This window comes from Suillus discolor, assembly GCF_016758755.1.
Source record: "Suillus discolor strain FC423 chromosome Unknown F5147scaffold_158, whole genome shotgun sequence".
Lineage (NCBI taxonomy): Eukaryota > Fungi > Basidiomycota > Agaricomycetes > Boletales > Suillaceae > Suillus > Suillus discolor.
Genome location: NW_024541405.1, coordinates 24,167 through 48,269, shown reverse-complemented (window position 1 = coordinate 48,269; position 24,103 = coordinate 24,167). Strand labels below are relative to the sequence as shown.

General features: G+C 44.8%; 8 protein-coding genes across 8 annotated transcripts; 5 read left to right on the top strand and 3 right to left on the bottom strand.

The window, feature by feature from the left end:
* Positions 1 to 2,276: 2,276 nt before the first annotated feature.
* F5147DRAFT_781869 (uncharacterized protein) lies at positions 2,277 to 4,458 on the top strand (the record flags this gene model as incomplete). The annotated part of the gene is made up of 10 exons (XM_041442716.1): positions 2,277 to 2,531; positions 2,606 to 2,713; positions 2,766 to 2,793; positions 2,868 to 3,001; positions 3,072 to 3,104; positions 3,164 to 3,253; positions 3,314 to 3,757; positions 3,805 to 3,821; positions 3,875 to 3,950; positions 4,021 to 4,458. The coding sequence occupies 10 exons, from the start codon at positions 2,277 to 2,279 to the stop codon at positions 4,456 to 4,458; spliced, it is 1,623 nt and encodes a 540-aa protein (XP_041284770.1).
* Positions 4,459 to 5,681: 1,223 nt separating this feature from the next.
* Positions 5,682 to 6,256, top strand: F5147DRAFT_781868 (uncharacterized protein; the record flags this gene model as incomplete). Its single annotated transcript, XM_041442715.1, has 4 exons — positions 5,682 to 5,712; positions 5,784 to 5,852; positions 5,913 to 5,970; positions 6,007 to 6,256. 4 exons carry the CDS (start codon positions 5,682 to 5,684, stop codon positions 6,254 to 6,256), a joined length of 408 nt encoding a protein of 135 aa, XP_041284769.1.
* Positions 6,257 to 7,388: 1,132 nt separating this feature from the next.
* On the top strand, positions 7,389 to 10,070 carry F5147DRAFT_792397 (uncharacterized protein; the record flags this gene model as incomplete). Its single annotated transcript, XM_041443098.1, has 14 exons — positions 7,389 to 7,481; positions 7,555 to 7,751; positions 7,800 to 8,001; positions 8,047 to 8,207; positions 8,256 to 8,352; positions 8,403 to 8,490; positions 8,526 to 8,581; positions 8,636 to 8,755; positions 8,821 to 8,847; positions 8,906 to 9,229; positions 9,286 to 9,506; positions 9,565 to 9,614; positions 9,664 to 9,691; positions 9,746 to 10,070. The coding sequence occupies 14 exons, from the start codon at positions 7,389 to 7,391 to the stop codon at positions 9,996 to 9,998; spliced, it is 1,917 nt and encodes a 638-aa protein (XP_041284768.1). The 3' UTR covers positions 9,999 to 10,070.
* Positions 10,071 to 10,657: 587 nt separating this feature from the next.
* F5147DRAFT_781866 (uncharacterized protein) lies at positions 10,658 to 11,996 on the top strand (the record flags this gene model as incomplete). Its single annotated transcript, XM_041442714.1, has 6 exons — positions 10,658 to 10,822; positions 10,878 to 10,900; positions 10,979 to 11,237; positions 11,293 to 11,553; positions 11,605 to 11,730; positions 11,778 to 11,996. The coding sequence occupies 6 exons, from the start codon at positions 10,658 to 10,660 to the stop codon at positions 11,994 to 11,996; spliced, it is 1,053 nt and encodes a 350-aa protein (XP_041284767.1).
* A 3,381-nt stretch (positions 11,997 to 15,377) lies between these two features.
* On the bottom strand, positions 15,378 to 15,855 carry F5147DRAFT_588766 (uncharacterized protein; the record flags this gene model as incomplete). The annotated part of the gene is made up of 3 exons (XM_041432115.1): positions 15,378 to 15,596; positions 15,649 to 15,775; positions 15,797 to 15,855. Coding segments are annotated over 3 exons (405 nt in total), but the record flags the coding sequence as incomplete, so codon positions are not given.
* A 2,137-nt stretch (positions 15,856 to 17,992) lies between these two features.
* On the top strand, positions 17,993 to 18,525 carry F5147DRAFT_588771 (uncharacterized protein; the record flags this gene model as incomplete). Its single annotated transcript, XM_041432116.1, has 4 exons — positions 17,993 to 18,064; positions 18,114 to 18,218; positions 18,283 to 18,364; positions 18,386 to 18,525. Coding segments are annotated over 4 exons (399 nt in total), but the record flags the coding sequence as incomplete, so codon positions are not given.
* A 3,440-nt stretch (positions 18,526 to 21,965) lies between these two features.
* F5147DRAFT_792396 (uncharacterized protein) lies at positions 21,966 to 22,184 on the bottom strand (the record flags this gene model as incomplete). Its single annotated transcript, XM_041443097.1, has 1 exon — positions 21,966 to 22,184. A coding segment is annotated over one exon (219 nt), but the record flags the coding sequence as incomplete, so codon positions are not given.
* A 586-nt stretch (positions 22,185 to 22,770) lies between these two features.
* Positions 22,771 to 23,595, bottom strand: F5147DRAFT_781864 (uncharacterized protein; the record flags this gene model as incomplete). The annotated part of the gene is made up of 1 exon (XM_041442713.1): positions 22,771 to 23,595. The coding sequence occupies one exon, from the start codon at positions 23,593 to 23,595 to the stop codon at positions 22,771 to 22,773; it is 825 nt and encodes a 274-aa protein (XP_041284763.1).
* Between the last annotated feature and the right edge of the window lie 508 nt (positions 23,596 to 24,103).

The following is a 24,103-nucleotide window of genomic DNA, read 5'->3' as shown; positions in this document are numbered from 1 at the left end:
ACTATAGCGTGGTAGTTGTCAAAGGTCAAAGAGGACTCAGAACCCCCTAAAACACGTCTGTGGCTCCACCACCAGTACTACACATGTCAGTATTCGAGCCTAAAGTAGTCCTCAACCTCCTCAAAAACTCGGCGGCCGTCTCGCCTATCGATAAAAATGCCTTTGAGAAAAGCTGGACTGTAAACGTAAGTTTTTCTTTTGGCTCAGAGACGTCATCATTGACTCGTCGAATGACGATTAAACACAGGTTGAAAAACGAGTCAGCATATGGAAAGAGTCCCGTAACCATAAGAACCACCCATGTCCAGAGTTTCAGTTGAGGTGGGAGGCCGAGGTCGTCGAATACGTGCAGTGCCTATGGGAGAAGAGTCGACCTCGATCAAAGAAAATCGAGCCTACACATAAGTTAGGCCTCAATATCCCATTGCTCGGGCCTCGATTCGTGCCCCCGTCTTACATACATATTCAAAAGCGCTCGGGACTCGGACATCAAGACATCGAGCCAGTAACACAGTACATCAAACCCTTCAATGTCATTCACCCGTTCTACTACCCACAGCTTGCCACCTGTCCTCGATGCGGCTCTGACAAGGAGACCACCTGGGAAGGGTGGACAAGCATGGGGCCGCGTGAACTCCACGGTCTTATCTGCGAAGAGACAGCACTCGGCGCCCAACTCCGATGCAATACATGCAAGGAATCAACAAAGATGAAGAAGGCAACCGACAAGAACATACCTGGAGATGTCGAAGATGTCCAAGCGCATCAACCAGCCAACTTGGAGGCTACTGTTTTTGCAATGACGAGCGCTGCATACTGGAGTTCATGGGAGCACTGGGGATTCCTCGTGAGTTTCGTGCATTAGATGTCTGGAGCATCCACTCACCAAACAAACAAAAGGCAAATCCCATCTTTTTATATCGCTGTGCCCTAACACGTGATCTCTTCGATTTGCTGGTGGAGATGCGCCCGTCAACAACCTCTGCAGGGCTGGAAGAAAAGAGTCAGACGTGAGTGCATGCAGTCTTTCTTTTTAGAAAGACACTTTACCATATTCGGTGTGCCGCAAAGAGCTCCACCTGTTGGAACACAAGCGGCGAATGCTTGAATACCTTGAAGTATTTCAGATACAGCCCACCTGCAATGCAAATAGCAGACTTACCGACTATTTCTCTGGTAGTAAGAGCGCTGTGAAGACACTCCAGGCATTCTCGAGCGCCAGCGACCCGCTTGCATATGCTGACAAATCGATTTCGGGTGAGATTATCACAGAAGTCTTCCTAGACTTCTGCGCAGCCACAAGGCAAAAGGAGAGTGGAGCATACCTGAAGACTTTATCAGGTTAGTTTACAGAAAGACTCGTGTGACCAAAACCTTTAATTCTCCAACCTGGCAGCCATATGGCTCACTCGACAACACGTTCAAAGCAGCAAGTAAGGCCACACTTACCGACAAGGATCGCCAGAAGTCTAGGGAGCTGAAAGGCGGGATATTGAGTGTTTTGAATGAGGACAATCAGATCATTTCATGGGTAAGTTTTGACAATGACTCACCTAAGCTTTTCACTGACATATTCGTTCCATATGTAGCGCTTTTGCCAGACGCGCACGAACACAGAGATAACTGAACTCCTTCAAGGTCTTAAGCACCGCCACGACATTCTAAACGTCCCCCAGCCAAAGATGATGGTCGCCGATAATTGCTGCCAAGTTCGAAATGCAGTGGACCTCTGCAATGCCGGAGACGGATTCAAAACTTGGATGTTTGGCACTTTAGTGCGCAAGGTGAATGCCATGCATCTACTTTTACTTAGTTTCTACTTACTCAATGTGCACTTGAAGATACATCGCTGTCATGCTCCAATCGAGCAAAAGTCCTTATCGAGGCGCTGTCGCTGCTGACATCACAGGCGCCATTCTCAAGACACATGCCGAGAAGGTCAGCCTGCGCAATACTGGGATCCCGAGCAGAGCAGGAACGGAGGCTTATGGTGGCATTCAGCAAATTGGGCAGACAAAGGTGTTTGGTCAGCTGCAGCGCAGAGAAAGTAAGTTTCATTTTTCGCTAAGTACCACTGTAATCGATCGCTACTGACAATAATGACTCAGGTCACCAGAACAGTTTGAAACATGTCCGCAAGGGTGCCTTGAGCGCAAGCGTCATCCAAAGGCATTCAGAGGCTTGATGGGTAAGTCGCATTGAGGATCCACCAAAGGGTGGAATTTCCCTTCAAGCGAGCCACCAGGCCAAGCGGTCGCTTTGTGACGAATGACTCAATGCCCTCGGCCATGATTTTGTCCTCCATTCGCAACGTGCGAGTGGCTTCAGCAGGCACAGAACTCATTGGCCATTTCCTCAGTTCGCCAACGGTTTCACATCACCTCCGACTCTGTGACTACATAGAGAGGTCTCACAACACGCTCCAGCAAAAAACTACTGACTCTCAGCTGCAGCTTCTTCCTGAGCTTGGTGACATCGACTCAGGCGAGACTTTTGGGTTAGTTCTGTCAGATCATTGTAGCGACATCGGTGTCTTTGATCAAGGAGGAGAACATTGAGAAGGCCTCCTTGACTCCTTTGATTTGTCTGTTGACCCCACCAACAGGTGAGGAAGTCGACCTTTGCGTTTCTTGCCAGTTGGAATGTCATCATCAACGAGTGGCAAATTGACCCCGCCCTTCTTATGCTCCCAGCTGAAACTTCAAGACCAATGGTAAGTAACAACACTCCATTCAACCCCCCCATATCTCATTTTTTTCGTGCAGAAACCTCCAGCACCAAAGGAGAAAGGCTGTCTGCATCTTGTTGGACTCGGACGATGAAGGGAATGCCAGCAGCTGGCACCATCAAAAAACTATGAACCTTAGCATTGCCCAGCACAGAAGTTCCTAGCATGGCCCCAGGGTACTGGACGACTCGATTGCGTAACTTTCCTTCTGTGCAAGACCTCAATGGTGCCAGCACACGAAAGCTTCCTCCCGAATTCTCACAGGATCGCCTAGTGTGTTGCCAGCACTGCTATCACACCCGACCAACACTACACACACAAACTTCCTCTCGAATTCTCACAGGATTGCCAGGTGATTCCTGGGGCTACCACAGAGGTATGTCCCATCACACCCGACCAACGTTACACACGCAAACTTCCTCCTAATTCTCACAGGATTGCCCCAGCGCTGGCATCAGCAACACAATTACCCCCAGTGCTTGGAGTCACCAGCGATCGCCAGTGATTCCTGGGGCTACTGCAGAGGTATGTGCAATCACACCCGACCAACGTTACACGCGAAAACTTCCTCCTGAATTCTCACAGGATTGCCCCAGCGCTGGCATTAGCAACGCAATTACCCCCAGTGCTGGAGTCACCAGCGATCGCCCAGTGATTCCTGGGGGCTACTGCAAAGGTATGTGCAATCACACCCGACCAACGCTACACGCGAAAAACTTCCTCCCGAATTCTTCACAGGATTGCCCAGTGCTTGGCAGCACTGGCATCAATAACTTGATGGCTATCGTGGCAGGCCAGACCCGGTCTCAGTGCCTGTTCTCCATTTCCATGGGTATTGATCCTCGCTCACTCACCTTCCAAAATTCGGACGAGTTCTACTTATTTATGGAAATGCAGGCTGAGTTCAAATGGCTGTCATATCAAATGACTTCGAAGCGCTGGGTGCTGGCGACAGAAGAGTACAACCGCCATCTCATCAAGAAAAAGGGCCAGTCAGTCAGTCCAGAAGAACCCACAAGCCCTCCTACAGTGCGCTGGGTGACATCGAGCCGAAGCTGATGAGCAAAATCACCAAGAATGACTATACCTGTGAGTCCGTTTGCAAACACCATCTCTCAACTACTTTTCTGACATTGGGGTAAACAGCATGCAAAAACAGCGAGTCATTTTGGCGCTGTCATTGTTCCGTGTCCCACTTGTGAAGGGGGAACCAGGCAGAAAGGTCAGTCACTTGTGTCTGGTCGTTTGCACATTGTTCGCGCTGACCCATCAACCATCATTTTATTTCCAAGGCTCGAAAGGCACAGACATGCTCCCGCTGTCAAACAATTATGTATCCAGGACCCGAGAACTTGCCCCTCAACCACAAGAAGGGGTATTGCGCAGATGGTGTCAAGCAGTCCTCCAAGGCTGCCGGCGAGGAACTGCCTCCCTGGCCTCAGCCACGAGGAATCTTCTCTGAGGGCCGAACATTCCACCCTCACGTGTTCCTGTCGATGGTCCAGCACGTCTACGAGCACGTCTTCATGCAGGGACCAGGAGAGATGGACCTGCTCGAGACTGAAGCATTTTCGAAGCTGCTGATTTCGCGCACCGAGGTTCACGAGTCGGATAACATGGTGCTTTTTCGACTGTTCAAGGGTTTTGTCACTGACCCAACCACTCCCCGCAACCGGATTGTCTCTCGCAACGGTGAGGAATGGCTGAGGATTAACTACCTGCAGCAGTAAAGTTTTTTTTTCGGTGAGTCACGCACAGATCTCTTGTCTCTCACCGGTTACCCTATTTTGACTGGCTCCCCTCCCAGCTCCCAATTCTCGCACTAACGAATTCCAAATATCCCCCCGTTTAATTACCCGCTTCCATTTGTCCCATTCGTTCGATCCGTTCGATCCGTTCGTCCATTTTGTTTGTTTGTTCTGATCTGTTTGTTCTGATCTGTTTGTTCCGTTTGGTGTCCGTTCGTTCTGTCCATTCCGTTTGTCCCCACACAATGCCATTGTGGTCTCGTTTGTTCGTCGACTCACCGTGTTCCTTATTCGTGCAGCAGGCCCACTCACAACTTAAGATATTGAGAACTCCGCCGAAGACAAGATTGTAGGAGAACAGGATCAATGATATTATTCTGCCGAAGACAAGATCGTAGAGAACAAGATCAATGATTCCTGTTCAGAATGGGAACAGACACAGGGGCAATGCACGCTGCTTTGAGCTTTGAGTGTGTTAGATGTCACCCCCTGCGCCATGTTCTGACTCTGTAAGTGCGGCAAATTCTGGCGTCATGTGACCTCCAACCTCACATGCTTTTCAAACGGTCCAAATGGTCGTTCGGTCTTTGAAACAAACGGTCGACCATTTGCGTGAGAACCCTTGCCATGTCGAAGCTGCCTTACTACTCAGCCGAAGGCTGGTCACGTGCATTACAAGGGGCCTTGTAAGTGCTATTTAAGGATGTCGGCGCAACATAAAGGCCTTGAAAGGCTTGAAATGCTGCCAGCTTACAAGGTTTATCACGTGGCATTATCAGAGTCTTACAGTCGTCGCCTCATGTTCTCCACTCTGCACATACCTGTACATACTACACATTGTCCATACTGTCAAATACATGGCACCAAACCACCCAAGCAGAAGTAAGTACAACTATAGCCAAAAAACACTGACTAGTGGATCAAAATGTCCCCACTGCAGCGATATGTTCAAATCCCAGGGCTACAAACACCATGAATCTACGTGCAGGATGCGTGATGCACAGGGACAAGAGAACCTCAATCGAGAGTATGATAGAGACAAATGAAGAGGTGAGTCATTTGTTCTCTTATTTATAATGGATCGAAAGCTTATTATCCACACGTTATCATAATCATTGACATCGGTCACAATGAACATAGCCTGCCATCTAGCTTGACAAGGTGTAGCAGCCTCGACTGTAACGGCAGTAGCAGGCCCATCACATATGGTCGAAGATGACACAACCCCAGGACAAAGTGTGTCATCACTTGCTTACCAGTTTAATCATGCTGCTGACACTTCGATGATCTTTCAACTGCACCTATAGTCAGTCTTTCATTGGATGATCACAACATTATAGACTTTGACCCTGGAAATGAGGTCCTTCCCAGCCCAGGTATGTGCTTACATGTTTCATTCTCATTCATCATCTGATTAACAATATTTTATGTAACAGTCTTATCGGATGCAAGCATGACCAGCAATGTCCAACCTCAGCCTGCGCCCATTGATTAGTCTTATGAATTTGAAACTGAATTTCACCCTCGTAGTGGCCGTCAAACACTCTACCAATCCTTTGATGAGTTTGGCATCGCTCCTGAGATGCAAGCACTTCCTGCAGATGAAGCACTGTGGCGTCCGTTCCGGTCACGCAGAGATTTCGAATTTTCTGAAATTGCTCTTGATGCTGCTCTCAACAAACACCAGATTGACAGGCTACTTAGCCTCATCGCCCACATATCGCAGGGTCAAACTCAAATCACACTGACAAATGAGACCGATCTGCGCATGTTACGCTGACCATCGGTCGGCGTGTGTGAACTTGGATAGGTCTTCTCAGCGACGGCTCGAGTGAGCCCACCAAAGCTAAGGGGTGTTCTCGGCTTGACGGAACGTCAAGGGTTCCTCCGGTTATCTTGGTAAGACGGCGCTCGTCGAGATACAGGGCTAGCAGATATGGCTAAGGCGCGGGGAGCGACTTAGAAGTGCAGTCTAGACAGCTGAGCTGGGAGGCTTAGCTGAACAAATTTCAGGATAGAACCAAGTAGATTAAAGTAAAGATCTCAATACAATAATCTGTCTACTTATATGTGCTACATGTAAGTGTTCAAGCTCAGTCTGTATCTAATAGTATATCTATGGATCTATGTTATCACAGATAACAAGGCATGAGGACGGTCATGAGGATAGATAAGATACATGAGGTTTAACCTCTGATCAAGCATGCAGCTGCCAAGTGCGACTGCGCATATACATGAGGCGCCTGGAGGCGCTCCGGATCTTCATGAAGCGGCATGAGGTATACATGCACTGATCTAGGGTGACCATGAGGCGCACAGCCTCCATGGGTCAGGTACGAGGCCGTCTAGGCCAGGGGCGGTGTCACAGTGGTATAGACCACTGTCTTTCTAAGTGCTGGCGGCAGGAGTCTAGCAGAGCAGGGGCTCCTGTAGGTGTTACGGATGCCTGTAACAGCGCAAGGCATTAGACAATGCTGTGACTGAGCTGATGCCGGTGTGTGCCTTTCCTTCATTCTTGAGATACTCATTTCTAATCGTTTAGATTCTTGTATATTAGTTCACGAAACATGAAATCAAAGTTCCCTACAAGAATGAAGAACGGGTCTACGAGGTGCATGCACGTCCTTTATGGGACTGGGCCCTCGATCTGTTGGATAACCCATTGCTAGCACCCCATTTTGTTTGGGACACTGCAACACGTCTACAAACATAATGGCACAGACTTCAAACATTTCTTCAACGAACCGTGGACTGGTCACCAGTGGTGGGATATCCAAGTATGTTGTCATGTTTGATACTCACATGTATATACAATAACTATGTTTATGTTATCAGTCTCATCTTCCGCCGGATCTGAATGCCTGTCCCCTTTTGTTTTATATTATACGCAGACAAGACTAGGCTCTCCTCACATGGCACCAGTTAAAGGGTACCCAGTTGTGGTGTGCTGCGCAAATCTACCTGTTGAGATTCAAAACGGTGAAGGGCTCGGTGGCAGTCGGGTGGTTACCAATTGTGAGTCCCAATGACTTCATCTGTACTCTCAAATGGTTTTTGATATTACTACTATTACTGTAGGTTCCTGAAGAGGCATTCGAAGAGGGGAAACTCAGATATACTACTCTAAAGCGTGTCATGTGGCACGAGTCATTCCTCAAGCTTCTTGTTCACCTTGATCAGTACTCGAAGACTGGGTATTCATATTCATGCTATGACAAGATCATGCATTGGTTGTTTCCTGTTATACTGATACTCTCGGGAGACTACGAGGAACAGTAAGTGCGCCATATGTTGATATGCACAGCCCTCACTTCTGTTTTTAGATGCATGATGTCTCTCATATGTGGTTTACAGTGCAAGTGCCCTTGCCCAGTCTGTCTTGTCCCTCTTGACGAGCTTCATGACTTGTCCAATACCTTCCCAATCAGGTCTATGAAAGATGCGCAGGTTGCGCTCGACATTTACAGATGGAACAGAACTGAAGGCGAAGAAGTTCTGAAAGGGTTAGGATTGCGTCCCATCGCAGTAAGTTAATCTTTCTCTTAATCTTCTCAACTGATAAATTTTCAGAATGTCCTGTGGCTCATCGAGAATTCTGACCCTCATGAGGCATTAAGCCTGGACAACTTGCATACCTTGCATGGTGGCACAGGGGGGGAACATTTACTCAGAGAATTGAAGACGGTCCTCGCTGACCTTGGATGCGAGGCCCAGGACAATTTCGAGCAACAGTACGTCTTTTTTACCATGATTGACATCACTAAACCTCTTGCATCCAGGGTTGCTGACTTCCCTCGATGGCATGCTCTCACCCATTTTACCACTGTCATCCATATCACCTTTAGCGATGGCAACAAGAGGCGGGACTTAGTCAAGGTATGTACATATGCCCATCAACATCAATTTCTCGGCTGATCATTACAAAGCAAGCATTTTATGCGGCGCTCAGTGTCTTAAATGCCAAGTCAGTCCAGAAGGCTACCACCTTCTTCGAGTCATTCGCAGTTACCTGCGGTTGGATAGTTTGATCAGGCTCAATGTGCATACAGAGCGGACACTTGCAATGATAGACACTGAATTCCTCATCTATGATACTGCACTCAAGGTAATGTTTTTCTTTCTTTTCATTAAATTATTGTTGGTACTGACACAATGCTAGGACTACATTGAATATGCCACTATGACATCATCCATTGAGGGCATCAAGACAGACTGGAACTTTCCAAAGACGCATCTTTGGAAACACGCACAACACGACATTAATCGAAAGGTGTGGCACGTAACTACAGCACATGCCCAAATGAGAAGCTCCATGGCCCGCTAAAATCAGCCTATCTTTCTCAGTCGAATGGAAAAGACGTTGCTAAACAGGTATGTGCACTCATCCGTTCGTGTTATCTTGTTGCTAACAGGTTGTATATACTTGTAGATCCTTCGTATTGATCATCATAAATGTGCAGCCCTGCTGTTGCGAGGATGTCTGGATACCCTCGACGAACAATGCCGCCTACAGGCTTTAGGTGATGCTGGGCTTGATGACGAGGACCACAACCACATCAATTTGGATGGGCATTTCAAGCTCAGCTCTCCTCAAAGCCGTGCTGATACTATTCAGGATATTGAAAACAGGCTCAGTGCTCAAGATTCAGTGTTTCAAGGCTTCCACAAGAAACTTGCTAATTTCATCAACATGTCATTACCTACTTATGGATACCAGTTGACGAGATGGACCATTATTCCAACTGATTTCCAGGTATACTATTGATTGATTATCTTTTGTTATTTCATGCTAACTGGCATATTATTCAGATTCATGAATACCGCTACCTCAAGCTCAATTATGAAAGTACCGTCAACTGGAGACAGTCGACAGATCACCTCCAATCCAATCCTTCTTTCCATGGGTCTCCACGCTTCGATTGCGCACTCATACAGCTTACTGCAGAAAGGACCGTCTTTGTTAAGATCATATTTATGTTCAAATGCGAAGTTCCGGATATTGGCGCCTTCCAATTTGCACTTGTTCAGCCGTACACCGCTGGCATTCAAGCTGTTCCCAGAAGAGATTCAATTTTTGTACCCCTCAAGTCCTTCATCTGAGGAGCTGTTTTGGCCTGTGATCCAGAGCACCAAGACGAGTTTTTGGTTGTCGAGCATATTGATAGTGACATGTTCCTGCGCATGGAGGCACGGGCACTGTTGATGAGCCTTTCAGGTAAGTAGTACTTGATGTTTGCGTCCGTTCAAATCCTGACGAATTACTGCTTAGGGAGTTCGAAGACATGGTCAAGATAGATTTCATAGGTCACCAAGGACCTTACCCGACTTATATCCTTCCCTTATCCTCAAAGACAACCCCTCCTCCTACCACAAATCTCTTCCTGCCTCCTCCAGTCACACTGGTGCTGGCGCCCACGCCTTCATATGGCCATCGCTATCCTTCGCCTCCAAAGCCCACTTTCCCTCCACCAAATTCTTCCTACATTAGAGAGGGAGGTCAATGTGGATCCGGTAATGCTTAGGGAGTTCGAAGACATGGTCAAGAAGGATTTCGCAGGTCAAGGACCTTACCCGACTTATATCTTCTCCTCCTCCTACCATAAATCTCTTCCTGCCTCCTCCAGCCACATTGGTGCCCACACCTTCATATGACCATCGCTATCCTTTGCCCCAAAACCTGCTTTTCCTCCGCCAAACTCTTACATTACCCCGCTCACAGTGCTGCCCACAATGCTGGACACATTGTCTCTTTGCCTCCAATTTATGGTGTTTCGCACCTATCACTTGGCAACACCCAATGAGACGGCCTGCAGGTAATGTAGCCATCAATTCATCACGTTTCATTACTAATATCAACACTTGTGCAGCTACTATAACACTAATATATCTTCCATGAGGCTTGCCAATGCTCTGCCTTTGAAGCGGACCCTTTTGAATCTGCCTTACTACCACGGACTATGTACTAATCAAGGAGAAATTTGATCTAGACGGCCTCATGCCTAGGTGAGTTTAGTCACCACACTTCAGTATTGTGTCATAATAACAACTTACCATCACTCTAGACAGCGCCACATCGATAGTGGAGACAGAACTGTCTCCTTATAAGCAGCACCTTCAGGTAAGTTGCTGCTTGTGTACCGTCACCCATCCTCACCAGCTTGTTACTGTCAGTTTCGAAGAGATGCCTGTTGGAAACTCTGATGGCGAGGACTTTGAAGCTGAGCTCGATACTGTCAGCGATGCTGAAACTTCAGATGCTGAACACTCCAGTGACGATGATCTGGACGTATTAAGGACGGTTCTGTCTGTTCCTCAGCCTGATGCACCAATGCACGAAGTTCACAAGGTATTTGATCATTTTGTTATTCTCTCATTGTACTAACATAATCCTGTACATATAGGCTCTCAAAACCACTCAACAAGCGTACAATACACTATGAGTAGAGTTTCGAGCTCTTAAGAAAGACTACCTTGCGCTTTCAGCTACCATTCCCACCTGCAGCCGTAATCGCACCCTCAAGAAGACATCTGTGCTCGATACCAAGATCATCACCCAAGGGAAGACATATGCACTATTCTACCATTTCTGGGTTATCCCCGGCGTGTTCCCAACAACTCCTCAGCCCGATGTCGACCCATGTAGTCCTACGCCTTGGACTTCACCTGAGGCCAAGCTCAATGGCGCTATGGCAGAGTTGTATCAGTGTGTGCCCAAGGATCTCCACAAGTCCATGGAGAAATATACACCATTTGATTCTCTGGTATGTACTTTCATGTTTTATTGATATAACTTAATTATATGCTTATTCTTACTAGTTTTGTGCTGCAGTCAGCGCAGAGCGTTCCAACATTGTACATGCCATCAAAGGCTGTGCAGGCATTATTTTCTCGATGCTTAAACTCGATCCATTGCTCTTCACATCCCAGACAGACATCAGAAAGCGGGACAACAAGGATCTCCTCGATTTACTGAAAAAGAAACGCGAAGGAGATTATATCCGGTTGGCACCTGTTCTATTTGCGAGACCTGATGCGATGACAGCCAACGAGTTTCTTAAAAGTCCAGTCCTCATCAAAGTAAGTATCAATTCAGTTATCGTATAATACAATGTATTAACAACTCGCTAGATTGTTAGTGTTGAGATGTATGGGAAGAAGATTCTTTCTGGGAAAGTCAAAGGTCAGAAGGCCAGGGGGCAACGTTGCAACGCACAGTGTGTAACCGAAGGACTGATCGCAGGTGCTGCTGTTATGGTGAGTACCCTTTCATTCATTTTATAAGTTTTCATTGACGATTCCAGGCACGTTTTTTGTTAACGCACGATCCTGAATTCACAGCAATCGGTGCGGAGACCAAGATAAACTACCAAGCTGACTACGATTTCTACTTAGAGCGCCTGTTCAAGTGCACACCATGGGCCTGTAGCATCATGAACTATTTCAATGAGGAAGTTTTCAATGTCACCAGCCAGTCTCGTGTACCATTGGCTAATGACTCTCCTATCGTCTCTCCTCCTTGAACATGGGAGGATGATCTCCTTGATGAGCTCGATGCTCCTACTCAGTCTTCGACTCTTACCTCTTCACCTACCGCTAACTCGGCAACAGTTGATGTCATCTCCAACTATCAGACTTCCATGTCCATCAACCGAGGGTCCGTGTCCACACCTGCTCAGCTGCAACTAGGTGTCAGCCAGTTGTCACTGGGTAACAAGTCACCTGCATCAGTGACCCATAGCACATCATCTCATCAACCTCAAATGCAAGCTACCGAGTCACCTTTCATACCCCAGCCCAAAAAAACTATCTGTGTCACCCGTCATGGCAGCACCAGAGCAATTACTAGTAGAGGTGGAAGGGGGAAGGGGAAGGGGAAGCATTGATAGTTAGGTATTTTCTGTCTCGCTCGTATATCTTGGTCTTAGATTTTGTTGTTATTCACTTGTGATTTGTTGCTTTGATTGCAGTTTACAAATGCCATACTGATTCTTGTCACTCAGTGCATCCTTATAAGGCACCAAAAGACGCCATATAATCAACCACCTTACAAAGGTAGTCAGAGGTCTAATAACTAAGTGGTTACTATGCTGGTGAGTACTATAATTTACAAAGTAATAAAAATGCTAATAGCAAGTGTTCAAATCCCCCCCCAGTGTAAATAAAATACTAGTACTAGCATTAAAATAGAAAGATTGAAATTAGAATAGAATTGAAAAACACGATGCGCCCTAAGAAATCTATATTTGTCTTCTGATATCATGCTGATCCTTTTCAAGCCTTACAATGCTTACATGATCTGGTCTGTGACTCACGCCATTGCAAGGCATCATAATGTGGGAACGGTTGCCTTTTAAGACGCTTGAAAGATTATCTCCATCATTGTGAAACCTTAAAAGGTGGTGTGTGAAAACTATGCCTTAAAATGTATTATGAGGCCTGAAAATAGTGCCTAGAAACTTCCGACAGATAATTCTAATGAGAAACCCCCCGTGGGAAAGAAACCCCGACATCAACAGGAACGTTGACACATCGGGGTTTGCAATATTTAGGGGAGGTTTATATGTAGTACAAAATGCAAAGAAGATATTTGAAATTTAAACTAACATAAAGATGGGCACATAATTTCAAATTTTGTCAGTGTTTTATGCGAAATCCAAAATATGAAGCATCCGCAACCATTTTCCCACTAATTATATGTTAATGAAAATATGAAATATAATCAGATTTTCAGCATCTGCATGAATTTGAAGTTCAATCATCATGTGAAACGTTGGACAAAACTTGAAGTTTAGTCCATCACTACATGTTTGTCAATGTATTAAATTTTGTCCGACAATTAGACACCCCTCCAAATTTGAAGTTTAAGGCCACAACAAAATGTGATGACTAAACTTAGAGTTTTGTCCACAGACAAAATGAATTGCCCACTCATTGCCCACCCATTGCCTGCCCATTGCCTGCCCATTGCATGCCCGGAATTCTTAAGTAAAGCTTTGGCTTATTTTCCTTATATAGATTACTTAATAAATGGAATTAAGCGGCTAAGGCAGTCAAGGCAGCGAAATGGTTTGAAACCTTCAAGTCCAACATTTGTATATGTTTGTTCGCGTTACAATGTGCTCAAAATCTTTCCCAACTTCAATGTTCTAACTCTGCCTGAGACTACCTGTTTCCTTATTTGAATTTTCATATTGAGGTGCCCAAAGATTTTTTATTATTCCAATCTTGTTCTTTCTATTTATGTAAATGTAAATATGTAAATTAAACAAAACTATTCTAGCTCCAACCGATCTTCCTTTGAGCTCCAGTCACGCTGATCCAAATCATTGCCCGCTGTCCGCAAGACGTGAGTGTGTCGATCCTCCCTTTGAGTTTGAGCCATGCTGATCAGCGTCATCACCCACCATTCGTAGTTGGTGAGTGTGTTGGTCCTCATTTGAGCAAGAGCCATGCTGATCCGCGTCATCGCCCACCGTTCGCAGGATGTGAGTGAGCCATGCTGATTAGCGTCACCCACCATTCACAAGATGTGAGTGTGTCAGTCCTTGTTCGAGCAAGAGCCATGCTGATCGGTGTCATCACCCACCATTCACAGGATGTGAGTGTGTCGATCCTCATCCGAGCAAGAGCCATGCTGATTGGTGTCATCACCCACCATTCGCAGGACATGAGTGTGCCAATCCTCAAAGTCGTTTCCCACCGTTCACAGCCTGTGAGTGTGTTGATCCTGTTTTAAGCTCAGGCCATGCTGATCCAAGTCATTTCCCGCTGTTTGCAGGATGTGAGTGTGTCGATCCAGCTTCGAGCTCGAGCCATGCTGATCGAAGTCATTGCCCACTGTTTGCAGTATGCGAGTGTGTTGATCCTCATTCGAGCTCGATATTTTCTCACTCTGACACTATATATTTGACAGGACTTGATTAGTTGATTGGCTACTACTAGTACATGCTCATGTATTTGCCTTCTTAGTCTATGTCTCGAAATAATTGTATTTTTGAGCCTTATTTTAAGGAAAGTGCCAAAAGCACCTTAGTTTAAACCTTTAAGGGAATGGATCTCCTTATTTTTGAGTGACCTTATCGTGCAAATTTAGGAGAATAAGGAGCAAATGAGATTGAGACTCGTTGCACTCAACAACGCTCTGACTCAAATAAATTCTTTTCACGTAATATACTGTTGTGACATTCATTTTTACAGGCAATGGGCGGGCAATGGGTGAGCGATAAATGGGCAATGGGTGGGTGATGAGCGGGCAATTCATTTTGTCTGTGGACAAAACTCTAAGTTTAGTCATCACATTTTGTTGTGGCCTTAAACTTCAAATTTGGAGAGGTGTCTAATTGTTGGACAAAATTTAATACATTGACAAACATGTAGTGATGGACTAAACTTCAAGTTTTGTCCAACGTTTCACATGATGATTGAACTTCACATTCACGCAGATGCTGAAAATCTGATTATATTTCATATTTTCATTAACATATAATTAGTGGGAAAATGGTTGCGGATGCTTCATATTTTGGATTTCGCATAAAACACTGACAAAATTTGAAATTATGTGCCCATCTTTATGTTAGTTTAAATTTCAAATATCTTCTTTGCATTTTGTACTACATATAAACCTCCCCTAAATATTGCAAACCCCGATGTGTGAGTAGAAACCTCTGCTTACCTAATGAAGACCGCTGTTTGTCTCCGCCATGCGCACCGGTACTCGATGTTCAACATTTAATTTTACTAGCCTGTGCTGCTGCCTTTCTGTACTATTTGCTATCAAATAATACTCACATTTCCATTCAAAATCCAAGGTGATAGTTCTTCAACCCAGTGGCCAGAGATGGCAAAGTACCCGTCAACATTGGAGGCTTGCCACACATTGCACGTATTGCTAACCTTGCCTTTCATGGTGTCACTCTGTAAATAGTGATCATGACATATAGTTCAAATAAAAATATGAAACCTACATTCAATTGTGTGCGAAGGTGTTTCATCTGTTTTTGAAACATATTAATAATCTTGGCCCACATTACTTTACGATCTGGAATTTTGATGCCATTCGGAGCCCTTGAGGCCACATTAATCAATTTGTGGAAGTAAAGATGGTCGAGTGCTTGTATTGGCTAATTGCCGTGACTGAGACAACACATTCAAAATGTCATTTGAATGACAAACCTGATCTGTGGCAATGAGCCACTCAGTTGCTGCCTCTTGGAACAGCTTATCAGAGTATGGCAAGATACATTCAGCCTTTGGACACTCATGTAGATGGTCATCAAGACCAGTTTGACTTGTACTGGCCCTTAGCATGTCATTTCTTCACTTTGCGACAGCTTTCGGAAGCATTGAATTGAATGAATTTTCACTCGCCCATTTGTTATATGAAAGCTAGAGTGTACATTGAGCAATTTTACATACTCAAGTGTACTACACACCTTATGATCCTTTTCAAGGTGATGGCGACAGGTTGACAAGTCCTTTACAAATCATTTATGCGAACCTTTTTTGCTAGTATGAGTGGCAGTGTATAAGTAGTGAAACAATACTACCATCGAAGCTAATGACTTACGAGCACAACTTACAGTCATGGTAAGTGTGAGGCTTTCCATCAACACCATTTTCAGAGTACTTGGCACTGAAAAATTCATTGACATCTTGACCTCTGTTCTCGTGCCTTGGCTTGTTATTGTCATTCGAGAGGCTTGCAACATCGATGTTGGCAAGGAAGCCACTGTCGTTGACTTCATTGGTAGTACTAGTAGTCATGTTTCGAGACTTCTTCTTCTCTGCACAAAGTGAGCTTGAGTGACATATACAGATAAGTATTTGTGTGAGACATACTTGTTGGCCTTTTCGGAGCCATTGAACTGTCGGTATCATCTTCGCCACTGGAAGAGTGGTGGCTCATATCTGCCTCAGAGACATCTCGAGATCTTTTGGCGCCAGGCAATAGTGCGTGAAAAGTTTCTGCCACTGCGGCAGGTGGTGGTAGGTGTTGTTGGTGTTGCTCAGATGCGCGCTGTAGCACTTGAGCTCATGCTAGGCTCGTATTCAGCTATTTTCCAATGCATGTCGAATGCCCATCGGACATGATCACTTCCCAATGTTATCCGACACTCACCTGCTCAATCCAACGCTAATCTGCTAACCCAACGCTAACCCGACAAAACCTGATGCTAGTCTGATGAACCTGATGTTTCCTGTGCATCAGACCCGATATTTTCCCGTGCACTTGTCCTCCCTATGTCCTGTCCTGTCATATCTATCCCCACTAGGTGCGCAGTTATTCATTTTCACATTGCTAACATTGTAGAACGTGTTATTATATGTCTGCCTTACATCGTGTCTTATTACATAGGACATCGGACCCGAAAATCAGCACTACTACTTTTGCCTATAGCACTCCGAAATTCTACATAGATACTATATATTTTGCATACTTCCTACCTATTTACTTTACCTTTCTACCTCCGAGTAGGAGGAGGTCATCCGATATTCATAGTTCTTAGTTGGATTCTGCAATATCATCCTTTCTTTATCCGACACATCTGACAGTAACCCACCATTCACTATCCCTGACATTCTCTATATTCCCGACGCAAACCCGACGCTAACCTGAGGCAAACCCACTAACCCGAAACCCGAAAACATCGGACCTGATGTTTTTGACATCGGACTCGTAATTATACCTTCGGACTTTGTTTTCCACGCTTTGGACTATCTTCCTTTTGTCATAACTGATTATTCTAATACCATACAGCAAACCCCTCGGGTCAAACGCACTTGTCTTGCAAGTATAGCAGACTAGGCTGTGCACAACCACAACATTTTTATATTGCTGGCTACTTACTTTGTGTAGTGCCCAGCAATTGTTGTATCTCTACACCGCACATTGGATCTAACATGTCGTTGAGTCCTCACCATCAGGTCCCAAAAGTGAACTTAAACTTCGAGTAGACCTCATTGGATTCCATCAAATTCCAGGTCATCACGATGGTGAGCATCTTGCACAGACATTCTTACATATATTGAAACAGATTGAGATTGCTGAGAAGGTAGGCTAACTTGTGTATCTACCCTCTTCATTCACAAGTTGACACTTCAATTTAGCTTGGTTGGGTGACTGTTGATAATGCCACAAACAATTCAACAAGAACTTACATCATATCTGGTATGCTGCATTTGAAATGTGCACTCATCTAAGATGCTTACTTGTCTAGGTGTTTTCCCCTTATCGTCAACCTGGCATGCAAGGCAGTACTACAAGCAATAATGAACATGGATCATGCACAGAATGATGCCATCGAATATGTACCAAATATGCCACCATCAAGAGACTTTATGAGTGCTATTGAGCGTGATCCTATTGCAACTGTCTGCACAATTGTTCATGTTGTGAGTCACCAATGTAACTCACCTGTTTTTCATATCTGATGTTATATACTAGACAAGAGCATCAGGACTTTGACAACAGTGCTTTTCCAAAATTGTCAAAGTCACAAAGCAGACAGACCTTTAACTGCTACATAACATTGACATTCGCTGGTTATCAACATTATTGATGATTGAGCATGCAATCTTATTATGTGCAGTATGTTGTTCTTGCATTGGACATTTCTGAGCTAAGGTCAAATTTCTAGGCCATTGATAGGTTTCTTGACAGCCACGACTTCCCTGAGCTCAAGAAATATAAGCTCAATGATGTAGAATGGCAGGCCCTTGATGTTTTCAAGGATATTCTCAGTGTATGTCACAGTTTTAAGCCTTGTGATCTATTTGTCATGGACCATGTCACTGCTATGTACTCAGGTTCCACATGCTTTTCAGCAGAAGCTTTCATCTGAGAAGACACCAACATTGTGTGACAGTATTCCATCATTTGAAGCCATGAGTTGAGTGTGGTGACAACAAGCTGACAAATATCCTGACTGTGCAGCTGTCATTCAGCCTGGACTTGATAAGCTCGAAGCTTATCGTGCTCATATATCTTGTGTACCCGCTTATGTTTTGGCGATGGGTGAGTCCTTGAAAATATTCAGATGCGAAGTTTAGCTCAACTTCTGCAGTGATAAATCCTGCCATGAAGTTGAACTGGTTCTTGGCCAATGCACCACACCAAATGCAGCAGGCAAAGAATCTTGTGCTCACTGAGGTATATATATAAATTTGGTTTAGGATTCAACACCCTTACTGATCATCTTTGTGTATGTATTAGCTTCAAACTTACTCAACAATGTTGGAACATGATGTTATGGCTGCAGAACCGACTTCTGACATATCTTGGGCTGATAATATCCTTGGTATGTCAATGTATTGTTGACCAGCAACACAATGACACAGTTTAGAAGCTGAGGTTGATGCATACTTGCTTGACTCTGAAATTAGTACAAGTAGCTTGAGTTACTGGCAGGTATGTTTAAGTTGTCTTTCTTTGTGTCATGATTTGATTCCAAGAATCAGGAGAATCAGTCTCGCTATCCAACACTATTTTCTCTTGCCATGAATGTCCTTCCGATTCAGGGTTCAGCTGTGCCATGTGAATGGGTATTTTCTTCTGCAAAGGAGACAATTACGATGCGTTGCAACCGAATGAGTCATCAAATGATGGAAGCTTGCAAATGTTGAAGTTTTCATTCAGACATGGCTATGAACTCAATTTCACAGCATGGATGGACAAGAAAGCAGAGATTCGGGAGATTGAGCAGTTGATGGATGAAAAACTTCTTGTTCCGATTGATATTTCAGCTTTTGTTGACACTCTGCTTGTCGAGGACCACTTTAATCATGTCAAATAGTGTTTTACTATACAAATTTCCTTTTTTAATGACGAGCTTCTAGTTGAACCACAAGCCACACCAAACTCAAGCCAAACCAATTAAAAACTGCTGCAAGCCATGTTCTTATAAACTACTTAGCTTACAAACTGATCAGAACTGAGCTGAGCTGAGCTGAGCCAAGCTGTTGGCTACACTAATTAGGGGTGAGAGACTATTATGGGAGTGTCCTGATAGGATCCTCCACTGATATATCAGCCTCTATGGACCATAGATACCTATGCACTACAGCAATTAATGTATCACATTTGTACTACAACTGTAGGGAGTGATATATCAAATCTACAGGGACAGGTGGCATAATTGGCACAGGTAAGCTAGCACCCATCTTCTGCTGCAACAGAGGAATATCATCACATTGCCTCGAACTGTTCATGTTACTCTAGATTTGTGGGCATTGATGACTATGTAGCTAGAAATCAAATTTCTCCCAAGATAAAAGATCATATTGGATGACTTCCTGCAGCATCTAGAATTCCAATGATTCAAACCTTATGTGCTGAGGAGCCACTGTGAAACATAAGCAACTTCCAACTCCACACGTCAAACGGACCCTGTTCCAGATTCAGATCGTCATTCTAAGCAATATTTCAATGTCCGCGACGTCATGTCACACAAACAAAGTCAGCCAAGTCTGTGCTACATTCTGCACCATGTGTGCTCCCATCCATGCAAGAGCTTCATTTTCAATTTTTCTAGGCGATTACAGTGTATTTTCATGTGATGTGGCGAGGATAAGAAATAATTTAGCCATCCTTACGATGCTTTTCATATGTTCAAGTCTCCGGATCTCTCTTTTATGCTAATCAGTGATCGCTTCAGGTGTATTTTACATTCTGCACCATGTGCAATGTGCTATGCGTTTTGCAATATAAAGTGTACATCTACATTCAATATATGTATCACTGATCTCTCTCTAACTTCCTACAAAGCCCAAAACTTTTCGTCATGCAGCCCGCTGGTCAAACGTTCACATACCCCCCCCACTTCCACCTGGTTACTATGACATACTGCCACCAGGCTCGTATTCAACTCCTTTCTTGCCTGGTCAGCCCTACGGTGTGCTGTCAAGGGTATCATACAAACCTGAACTATCAGACAGCAAGGATGACAATACAATCGAAAATCAGGTTATGTGCCCACCCTTCACGCAGCCTGCATCTACTCTGCCTGCAAAGTTGCTGGTAGCTGCCATCCAAATGCAGTGCCATCCCAAGCTAAAGGGAAGAGGAAGGCACTCGCCACAATCGAGCCACCAACCAAGAAAAGGTCAGGTCGTGGTGGTCGTGCTTTGGGTACGCCGAACTACAATGATGACGATGTTGCTGCCCTGTTTGATGCATGCATGAACTGTCTTCCACTTGGCGCAAAGGGTTGGCTTGCTGTTGAGGAAGAGTTTGCTGAATGGGCAGATAGCCATGACTGTCCCACTCGTCCCACAAAATCTCTTGAGCTTAAGTTTAAGCAGGTATGTATTCTTATCTATTGTGAACTCTGATGCTGATATTCTGCTTTAAGCTGGTTTGCACTATGAAGCCAACTGGTGATGCTGAGTGCCCTCCTTACATTGAATGCGCTCATGAAATTGATTTCCACATGAATGAGAAGGCTGGCACGCAGGATCTCGATGACGATGAATTCGCCAATGAAGTCATTAATATTGGGAATGACAAAGATGAGCCTCAGCAAGCCAGGACACCAAAGGTCTCTGTCAAGACTGAGATACGGGAGCCTGGACTTAGTACTTCCTATCATTCTGTTGGCACACCCACTCCTCGACCTCGCACCTCATGCACATCAGGTCTTGATCTTCTAACTTCAATCATGGCTTTGCTTGATCCTCGACTTCAAGCCGCTTGAGATGACGAGCGCGCTGCTTGGACTTTACAGACCACTCAACTTGTATCTACGTCCAACCAGTTGCGAGACCCACACATGACCATTAATTCACTTCGTGATCAGCTCTCACAATGTGAACATGAGCGTGCTAATGCTGAGTGTCGTGCAGACCATCTAGAGATGCAATTGGAAATGGCTCAACTTGTGCAGAAAGGTCCAGATTGCTGACTGATGCCACAAACACCACGACCACGATACATACATTGCGAAATGAAATATACTGATGGGGGAGCATCTACAATCTGGGTCTCACCTGATGATGAAGACGAGCATTTTAACTTCAATCATGACAACCTCCATGATGTAGTCTCTCAGCAGGATTACATTGAAGATCTGAAGACTGGTCATCACACCCTTCGCAGACCCTCCACATCACCTATCCGTCAATTACCATCTTCAAGTGCACAATTCAATGTGTCATTCACTCCAACATCTTCCCGCACTGGCATGAATGACTTATCAGTTGTAATCTCACCAACTCATGCTAGTGCCACAACTCAGCACATTCCACCTACTTTGAGTCATTCAATGACTCAGTGTGTCTTGCCTGCTCATGCAGAAGACTAGGCTCTCAACAGAACTCAAGCGCTCTCAACAGTGCAACTGGAGCACTTTCAACAGTGCAAAACTTGAGTGCTCTCAATAGTGCAAAGTTTTCTTTTCTACTATACTATGCTATGTTTACTTGGTAGTTAGAAGATGATGGAGGGTACTTAAGTATGTATATTGACACTGGCCAGATGAATAAAATACTCTAGGTATAACCTGGGCTACAATACTCCAGGATTTGTTGGAGTAAGTGTCGTCACAGATGACCTTGGATGCGAGCATGAAAGTGGATATGAAAAGATGGTGACCCAAAGATCCCCAAGCAGTGGGAAAGCACTCCTTGAGTTGTTGTTGGAGAACGAGGGCAGCAAAGGTTACTGAAGCATGAATTTTAGTGCGGTGAAGGGCATAAGCGATGAAATGGGGGAGCTTTACTTGTGAGTTAGAAGATGAAGGGGACAAACAGCTACTAAAAATTTCTACTATGTACTTGATAAATGGAATCGAGCTACACGATCATTGCTACGCTGATGTGAAAATAACATGTTTTCAAATTGTGCCCAAACCATCCTATCCTTGTTGTCTTCTTGCCAAATTGGCATGTATATGCTTCATATTTGATTAATTCCTACCATCTGAACATGTACATTATTAAGCCAAACACACACTTCAAGCAAATCACAGCGCTGCTCGCTAAAGTCAATGTTGAGGGGAACATGAAGACGTCCAAAGGAGCCCTGAAGAGCACGCATGCCCCACTCTGCCGTTTGACGAAAAGAAAGCAGCTGCCGGTCAAATAAAAGCAACTTCTGTTTTTCAGTAGGATCGTTAGGGAGGCATTGTCCTGCCTTGAGTGGGGCTTTGATGCGACCAGCAATCTGATCTGTACCTCATGGGAAAGTCGTATCAGTGACAAGGTAATACCCATCTGGTGTGTTTGCACTGAGTTTGTCATAGATGGGTCAGGCCATGCGGGAGTCATGCCAGCTGCCTGATGCATTGAGGCGGCATTGAATTATTGAGCCTGCATAGTAGTAGCAATCAGAACCAAAGACTCAGTGGATGGTTTAGACAACAGCATACCATCAGCACTAAATGCAATGACCAAAATGACAAAGTGACTGTGCAACCACCAATTATAAGTTGTGTTCTTGATATCTTGGTCCTGGGATGTTTGCACAGGTAAATTCAGTCCATCAAGTGTGCCGAAGGCTCCCATCAACAAGGGATGATGTGTGACGACAAGTCCATTTAAAACTTGAAATTCATCATCAGATGGCCACCAGATGCAGGCTTCAGGGATGTTCCTGAGTGCATGAAGTAGTATAGTGAGGGAAAAATGTAGATAACGTGAAACAGTTGTTGGGATAAGTGCAAAAATTTGCATGAGGCTGACATCTTGCATGGTTGAGTTGAGCCAATGAAGAATGAGGTCTAATGCACCAGCAGCATCCAGGGAACATCGATAAGTATGAGGGGCAGCAGTGATAGAAATATTGTTGCAGGGGATGGGAATGATATCCCAAAGAGTTGCAAAGCCATGCGAGAGAATTTCATGAAATGTAGGGACATCAACACCCATGGTTGTGATAAATGCATGGCTGTTCTGTCCTGAGTAGAGCGCTTGCCAGGGAGTATTCAGACGTGGATTAGGAAGTAGGTCACTATGAATGAGATATCTTCTTCTTGCTTGCCAGAGTTCAGAGCATTCATAGTGTGATTGTTCAGCTCCAATGAATATAAGGATGCCGATGGTGGTAATGAGCCTCCTCGGTAATTCATCGTCTTCATCATCTTCATCAGCCAAAGTGAGGGTTTCATCAGTGATGTTGCATGCCATGTTTAAAGTTTAGGAAGTAGAATTAGATCATAAAGTTTATTTGACCGTGTCTACAGTTTGGAATGAGTTTCTAGATATAAATTCCACCTTGCCGAACCTCTGAATTTTAAGGTTTAGAATGAAATCTAGAAATCTAAATCCCATGGGAAGTCATCCATTTAGCAGGAGCAGAATTGTATGCTCCTGCAGTTCCCACAGCTACAATACCTAGGACCGGTGGGATCACTGGTGGTAAGATGTTGCCTCCATGCAGTGTGCACCAGGCTCCAGCCACTGGTTCAGACTTTAGCACTTCAGCAGCTGTGTGGTATTCACGAGAAGCATACCAAATCATCGTTGGATTGAATTCCTCTCTGCTGGCAGGTATCCAGGGCTACGACAGAAAAGACCAAATACTGCAAGGTGTATTTTGATTGTCCAGTGTCGCATGACCAGAAGTTCCACGAAACACATTTGCAACAAAGTGAATTTTGTCGTTGTTTGGCGAAATTCCGACACTTTTCTGCAC